General features: G+C 39.3%; 1 protein-coding gene across 1 annotated transcript; it reads right to left on the reverse strand.

Annotated features, from left to right (window-relative positions):
- Positions 1–1,012: 1,012 nt before the first annotated feature.
- On the reverse strand, positions 1,013–7,789 carry LOC126612274 (aconitate hydratase, cytoplasmic-like). Its single transcript, XM_050280656.1, has 20 exons — positions 7,277–7,789; positions 6,755–6,859; positions 6,501–6,661; positions 6,316–6,408; positions 5,916–6,101; positions 5,625–5,786; positions 5,317–5,461; positions 5,080–5,222; positions 4,940–4,996; positions 4,754–4,833; positions 4,593–4,668; positions 4,307–4,492; positions 4,105–4,172; positions 3,906–4,024; positions 3,608–3,729; positions 2,744–2,842; positions 2,190–2,669; positions 1,993–2,091; positions 1,658–1,900; positions 1,013–1,481 (listed from the first exon to the last, which is right to left on the reverse strand). The coding sequence occupies exons 1-20, from the start codon at positions 7,560–7,562 to the stop codon at positions 1,413–1,415; spliced, it is 2,979 nt and encodes a 992-aa protein (XP_050136613.1). The 5' UTR covers positions 7,563–7,789; the 3' UTR covers positions 1,013–1,412.
- Positions 7,790–8,059: the final 270 nt, after the last annotated feature.

The following is an 8,059-nucleotide window of genomic DNA, read 5'->3' on the forward strand; positions in this document are numbered from 1 at the left end:
TGGTCGGGCTCTTAAAAAGTTGTGTAAGCTCCAATATAATAGTTTGACCAATTCTCGATGTGGAAATTTGTTTTGATCTTATGACCCCATGTGAGACCACTCCTAAGGAGGCATGTTGGAGATTGGATCCCACATCGGTCGTATGACAAAATAATATACAACTAATATATGGAAGTTTTACCCCTAATATCACCGATGTCTTTTGTAATAAAACTCAAACACCTAACAATGGATGATTAAGTTAGGAAGTTTAGCAATACCAATCAAATCTTTTAAGCTAATATTCAAGTATTTGAATTTCTATTGGGTATCGCTAGTTGACAAATCGACACACAGATGGGGGTGCTTTGGCTAATTGACAAATTTGTCAGGCACAGCATATATGATGTGTTTTCTTGTATGGATTTGGGCAAGATTTTGCTCTTGTCTTGCTTTTGGAATCCTTGAAGACTACAAGAGTCGTTCATCGTTCACACTCTTAAGTCATACTAACCCTATATAATTGAATGAACCTTCTAGCATGTCCAGTGAATCCCGATTTGTCATGGATACCTACAGGAAATTCGTGCCGACATCTTTTTAAGCTGTTAAATCAAATTCAATGATCAACAGTCATCAATTTTAGACTGTTTAAATTTGATCCAATTATACAACGATATTTGGTGCCTTAAAATACCTAAAAAGTTGAGCTAGTGGATCAAAAGCATTACAAAATATCAAACTGAGAAACTCTTGTTTGATATTGCAACATCACCGTGTTGTATAACCATCTTCTCGTGCTATAACATGTGTTTAATCACTGATCCTTGAAATTTGGTATCAAGAATTGAAATTAAGAGCTCGTTTGGAACTGCTTCTTTAAAAATCACCACTTCTCATAAGCACTTTCAATAGAAGTGCTTCTATGAGAAGCGCATAGAAAATTCTAAAAGCGAGGGACCATGAATTTATGCACTTTTAAAGTTAGAGGAATAAAAAAACCTAAATGAATCGTCGCACGACAATAATTCAATTGTAATATCAAATCGGGGGTGGGGAGTTAGATTCATCATATGCCATGAAACAAAATATCCCATTGATCGTATCACCGTTCAAGGGCATAACACTGCCCATGATCTTGGTGCCCTTGAAAACCCAAGGTACGTATGTAAATGCCTTAAGAAGCAAACAATCGAAACAGAAAGAGATTCTACTGCTCGGAAACTATATTTTTAACCCGTCGAAAGACCGACAAATCAACAAGCCTGCACAACCTGGGCAGTGTTAAAATGAATAACAAAAAAATTTGCCTCCGTCCCGCAAAAAAGGGACCTTGCGCGTTATTTTGGGGCCCTTATTTTCTTCCTCACATTTTACAATTGAAAACGCTTGTAGTGATGCGGATAGCAAGTCCTCGGAACAGCGTGATCCAGTTACTGCTTGCTTAGGTTCCTGATAACGTATTGAAGAATGCCTCCGTGGTTGAAGTACTCCAGTTCCACCTGCAAGTGCAACCAAATCACAACATGAGCAACCTATAAACAGATCTTTAATAACGGGAGCTCACGAAAACACAGTAAATGCATCAACCAAACAGCATTATCACAGAACGTTACTTCACTTAGTTTTAGAAATACAAAAGCAAATATAATACACGGATGATGAAAGTAGCAAGTACCTCAGTGTCAAAGCGAACAGTGCAGGTGAAAGCTTTTCCGTTGTCCGTTGTGACGGTCACATCTTGGCCAGGTTTAATCTCACTAATGTTGCTTGGGAGGTCAATGGTATACCGTTCGTGACCAGTCAATCCTAGTGTGTCTGCATCCTCACCGGCCTTGAAACAAAGAGGAATGATACCCATCCCCACCAAATTACTGCGATGGATTCTCTCGAAACTTTTAGCAATCACTGCTTTAACGCCCTGTTGCATGGCAAAAGTTAGTCAACCAAATGAGAAAGATACCGTAATGAAAACTTACAAACTCATTCAAATGGCGGTGTAAAATAACTCACCAATAGCATTGGGCCCTTGGCGGCCCAATCCCTGGAGCTTCCACTTCCATACTCGGCTCCGGCTATTACAATAGTGTCGTGCCCATCAGCCTTGTATCTCTGAAATAGAAACAGAAGATTGATTGCAAAGATTTAGTGAATGGTTTTCTGTAGTTAACAAAAGACAGAAATTTGTGAAATATTCATTGGTGACTCACAGTTGCTGCATCAAAGACAAAGAGTTTCTCCCCGGTAGGAATGTGAACTGTTTTAGGCCCTACTTCCCCATTCAAAAGCTTGTTAACGAGGCGGATATTGGCAAAAGTTCCCCTGGCCATAACTTCATCATTGCCACGACGACTTCCATAAGAATTGAAGTCTTTGCGGTCCACCCCACGCTCAAGAAGGTACTTGGCTGCAGGACTGTCCTTGTTGATGCTTCCCGCTGGGGAGATGTGATCAGTTGTAATACTGTCACCAAAATTCAACAAGCAGTACGCATCCTTCACTCCATGAGAACCAGGAGGATACATGGTCATATCCTTGAAGTATGGGGGCTCATGAATGTAGGTTGAATTAGGGTCCCATGAGTACAGTTTGGATTCGGGAACTGATAGCTGATTCCAAATGGGGTTGCCCTTAGTAATTGACTCGTAAGTGCTCTTGAACATATCTGGCAACACGCTGGATTGCACTACCTACAAAACATACAGTCATGAGTTAATTTTGTATACCGCTAAAGTTTCACAACAAATCCAAAATTCTAATTTACCTCAGCAATCTCCTCTGTGGACGGCCAGATATCCCTGAAATAGACGCTCTTACCATCCTTCCCTGTTCCAATTGGCTCCGTATCAAAGTCAATGTCAACCTGGAAAATTAAATTTTAAGGTTAACTTGTGTCAATGATTGTTTCATATGATGGACAAAAAGAGATCACTGCTCGCAGACTAACAAAATGAATTATTAAAACTCCCACGGCTTAAAGGCATTCATAATAGTAGTAAATGACAGTGGGATAAAGAGTACATGCAGCAAATACCACTTCATAATGCTTCAACATCCAACATCTTATTAATCAATTTTCTTGTTAAGAAAACAGTAAACATGCCAGCAACCAAGTGATTCAAGGAGTACGGAACGAGGGTAAATTAATTAAATATTGTTAATATTTTTAGACACTATAATCTGATATTGAGCTCCAAATGACAGGATTTTAGAGACTATTTGCGTCAAGACCAGGATGAATGGATGTTCACATATCACTAGAAATGTAAATAAAATCATTCTGGCCTATTTCAGAATCAATAAGTACGAAAAGAAGTTTTACATGGGAAAATGAAATTTATAAATTAACAAAAAGGTGTATTATTCCTCCTGATGGCAAAATCCCATAATCATTAGAGCACGATACACACATAACAGGAACATGAAATGCACAACCAGTGAGAATAACTCATCTTTAAAACCAAGTAAATACAATGAATATACAGGTACAACAAATAAAGGAGATGAAGAAAAAAAAAATTGGGTAGTTAACTATTGTCCATAGATGAAGCTGAATCACATAACCAAAAAAATAAAGCCGCAAAAATGAAAAAACAAATACTTCGCACCCTATGCAAGTATGACATACCGTTCCAGCAAGGGCATAAGCAACCACTAAAGGAGGAGAGGCAAGGTAATTAGCTCTTGTCAATGGATGAACACGGCCCTCAAAATTCCTGTTTCCAGAGAGCACAGCAGCTGCTACAATGTCTGCAACAGAACGATCGAATTTCAGATCCACATGCTAGAGCTAGAGTAGAAACTAATAATATAGGACTTGAGTTCTTGTGAAGGAAATGAGAAATCATGTAACATGTAAATATGATTGAGTTTTACAAATTATATAACCTTTTATGCAAAAATAAACGATACTACTTCAACATTACCATTTTCCGATATAGCAGAAGCAACACTTTCATGCAGATCCCCTGAATTCCCAATGCATGTTGTGCACCCATATCCAACAATATTGAAACCTTGTTGATCAAAATACTTTTGCAATCCGCTGCATCAAACATATTAACTTTCAATAAACAATTTGTATCTAGTTTTAAAAAGTCTAATTCTCCAAAAACAGAAACCTACCTCTGTAGCAAATATTTTGTAACAACTCCAGAACCCGGGGCAAGACTTGTTTTAACCCATGGCTTGACCTGAGTTGCCAGCAAATCAACATTCAATTATACAAAAACAAAAACAAGTTTTCTTGCACAATCCATATTGCAGACAAAAGAAAGAAAGGGGAAAAAATGGTCGATTGTTGTTGAGAACAATAAGATTGCCTCACCTGTAGACCAAGTTCACTAGCCTTCTTTGCAACGAGAGCAGCCCCAAGCATGACACTTGGGTTTGATGTATTGGTGCAACTTGTGATTGCAGCAATCACAACACTACCATGCTTAAGCTCTGCTGGCTGTCCATCGAATTGAAACTTTGCCACTTTGTTTTGCACCTCTTTTGGTATAGCAAATCCCTACATTCAGATAGAGTTTTAGGAAGGATGGTACGACAAAGAGAATTGCAACTGCAGCATTATCTCATAAAATTAAATACACAGTATCTTACAGACTTACCTTGAACCCAACCTTGTTATCAAGACAAGCATGCCAATCAGATTTCATGTCTTTCAAAGTCACACGGTCATGAGGTCTGTGCCAAGAATACCAGTTATATATGAATATACAAAAAATAATAATAAGCAACGAATGGTAATTACACATTGAATAAAAATAACCTCTTAGGTCCTGAGATACAGGGCTCGACTTCTGAAAGGTTCAATTCCAGGTAAGATGAGTATGCTCGTTCTGTTTGAGGCTGAAATAAACAAATTTTAGTCAACAGATGCATCTCAAACGAAGTTAGAAAGGTTGATTCAGATAATTAAAAATTGAGAAGAACAAAAATACCAAAGAGCTCTTACCTCATTATAGTCAACAAACAATTTATTTGCCCGCAGATAACTTTCAATCATTGACACCTGTAATTTAATGAAGAGGTCACATATCTCTTAAAAGAATAAAACTTATGAAACTAATTATCAGCACTCGGTAAAGTACTCACAGTCTCATCACTTCTACCAGTCAATTTGAGATACTGTAAAGTAACATGATCAACAGGGAAGAAGCCCATGGTTGCACCATACTCAGGGGACATATTGGCAATAGTTGCCCTGTCAGCTAATGATAGTTCACCCATACCATCGCCTGCAGACACATACAAACACAAACCACTATATATAGCCAGGACATAGCAAATGCAATTATTACTTAAAATTACAGATAATCAAAATCAACTTACCATAGAACTCAACAAATTTTCCAACAACTCCATGCTTCCTCAGTATTTGTGTGACAGTCAAAACCAAGTCAGTAGCAGTAACACCATTGTTTAACCTTCCAGATAACTTGAACCCGACAACACCAGGCAACACCATGCTCATTGGCTGTCAATTTCAAAGCATATTGCATTAGAAGAAAATTTGAAGTGAGTTTAAACCATGTAGAGTATTAGCATGCAACGATGAAAGTGTGCATCAAGGTGTATTAAACAACCACATTAAAAATGCCTTCTCAGCTCCTTAGGTAATTTTCCAGACTTCACATTACCTGGCCAAGCATAGTAGCTTCGGCTTCAATACCTCCAACCCCCCATCCAGCAACTCCTAACCCGTCAATCATGGTTGTATGGGAATCAGTTCCAACCACACTATCAGGGTAGAGTAAGCCATCATTGTTGAAAACAACCCGTCCAAGATATTCAAGATTAACCTGAAATTACAACATATCCACTAATTTTAAACCAAATCCATGATAATTGAAAAGTTCTACAAAGACACAGAGGTTACATAAGTAAATCTTGTTATTAAATGACAAAAATCATACTACTTTAGTCTTTACCTGATGAACAATGCCAGATCCAGGTGGAACAACAAGCATATTATGGAACGCAGTAGAACCCCATTTAAGAAAAGCGAATCTCTCCTTGTTTCTCTGGAATTCAAGATCCATATTGGCCTGCACTGCATTTGCTGATCTTGCAACGTCAACTTGAACTGAATGATCAATAACAAGGTCTACAGGAACCTGCATGAATGCAGAATTTCGTTTAATTATACATACTAAAACAAGCGTAGGACCAAATATAATGAGTACAACGTCTGAAAAGGGCACAAAAAATAACATTAAATTTGCAATTACAAGTTAACAATTGAGTTATAATCTAAAGTACTGATACCAAACCCCTGGCACAGTGACTGTAATAACAAGACTGAATGCACATAGTAAGAACTCCACATACCAAAGGATTGATCTTCTTAGAATCACTCCCAAGTTTGTTCATAGCATCACGCATACAAGCAAGGTCGACCACAGCTGGAACTCCCGTGAAGTCCTGGCAACAAAGTCATATAAGCATTGGAAAACGAACACAATATACTCTGTCTTCTAAATTCCTACCAAGGGTAAATGATAGTCCTGAATTACCTGCAAGAGCACACGAGCAGGCTTGAAAGGAATTTCGACTTGCTTTGGGGCAGTCTTTTCCCAATCAAGAATTTTCTCAACATCCTCCTTCTTGACTTGGAAGTTATCGCAATTACGAATAGCAGATTCCAGAAGGATTCTGATAGAATACGGTAACCTATCTGTTACATATATGCACGAGAGGATATTAATAATCGTCCAATTACACGAAACCAGCAAAATAGTATTCGGATAACTGAGTGCTAGAAAAGTACCAATCCTCGGGTCGTTCAGAGAAGGAAGGCTGTAGAATTTTCCAAACTCGCCACCTCCGGGCTTGGGAAGACTTGTCAAATTTGGCTTGAAAGGATTTTCGGAAGCTGGAACCACACAGATGAACAATCAGAACCCAAATTAAGACCAGTTTCTGAAAATAAATTTATAAAATTAAGATAAATGCCCATAATTTCCATTTTTCTATGTCAAAATTCAGATCATACGACCAGTTTCACATGCATTCAATAAGAAAAGTGTTTGATGAATCGAAATACGAAATTAGACCGGATTCAATAGAGTTTCCGAGTCATTTTTCAATTTTATCAGCAGCCAAACAGTATTCATTTCACAACTACCAAGCAATAGCAGCTCAGCTGAACTGCTGAAGAAGCTTCAAAAACACCAAAAAAAGAATCCAGATTTTCAAAAACAAGCATGAAACAAAAACGATTCAGATCAAAAATAGCAAAGCGACGACCAATCAGAAACTCCGAGAACTACGGAATGAGAGGAGAGCGTACCCATGGAAGCGATCTTGCGCTGAAACTGTTCGATGACGGGAGCGACGGCTCTGATCTGGGAGCGGAGGGTGTAGGAGGAGCGCCAATGGACACCGCCGTGGCTCCAGCGAGGGAAGGAGCGAGCGGCGGAGGAGGAGCTGAGGAGGCGGTGGGAGGCGAAGTGGTGGTGCGAAGGCCTGAGGGGCGAAGAGACGAAGGTTCTGGAAACAGCGGAGGAGGAGGAAAATCGAGCCCTAGAAGCTCTGAGGAGGGAGGAGGCAGCGGAGGAGGCTGTGTTTATATACATGACGACGATCACGCATTCATAGACAAAACGCTGAGCGCAGAGATAAGGATTCCGTCAGAGAGAGAGAGAGAGAGAGATGAAGACAGGAGTTATGGAGGGGAATGGAGGAACAGTCGTATGACTGCTTCTGGGAGGGTGAGGAGGAAGGGGCGTGTGGAGAGCGACCGAGGCCTAGGGCTGCGTGCCGCGCTTCTAGAAGTAGACTGGCTTGGGCTGAGCCTCTGAGAGAAGAGAGGGAGAGGGGGTTCTATCCGGTGTGGGGAGGTGGAGGAGCATTTCTGATTGACACTGTCCAATCAAGTATTTCCACATCATTTCTTTGTCTATTTTCTATTTGTTTGACCCGAAAAATAATGTTCATTTTCCAGAAACGGAATGGTTATTACTAGTTAAGCACTATAAAAAAATATGGATTTTTTTTTTAAAGAGATAAGTTTGTGGTTTTGTTACTACAGTCTACTATTCTAGAGGCTAGAAAAACTTACAGAGGTATTTCA

The sequence above is a fragment of the Malus sylvestris genome, chromosome 17 (assembly GCF_916048215.2).
Source record: "Malus sylvestris chromosome 17, drMalSylv7.2, whole genome shotgun sequence".
NCBI classification, from domain to species: Eukaryota; Viridiplantae; Streptophyta; class Magnoliopsida; order Rosales; family Rosaceae; genus Malus; species Malus sylvestris.

Excerpts from the sequence above, each read along its gene's own strand:
- LOC126612274 (XM_050280656.1), bottom strand. The coding sequence starts at position 7,562 with ATGTATATAAACACAGCCTCCTCCGCTGCCTCCTCCCTCCTCAGAGCT. Across the intron at positions 4,669-4,753 it reads TGTATCTCAGGACCTAAGAG|ACCTCATGACCGTGTGACTT; the intron begins GTTATTTTTATT and ends TTCTTGGCACAG. Across the intron at positions 1,482-1,657 it reads CTGTTCGCTTTGACACTGAG|GTGGAACTGGAGTACTTCAA; the intron begins GTACTTGCTACT and ends TTGCACTTGCAG.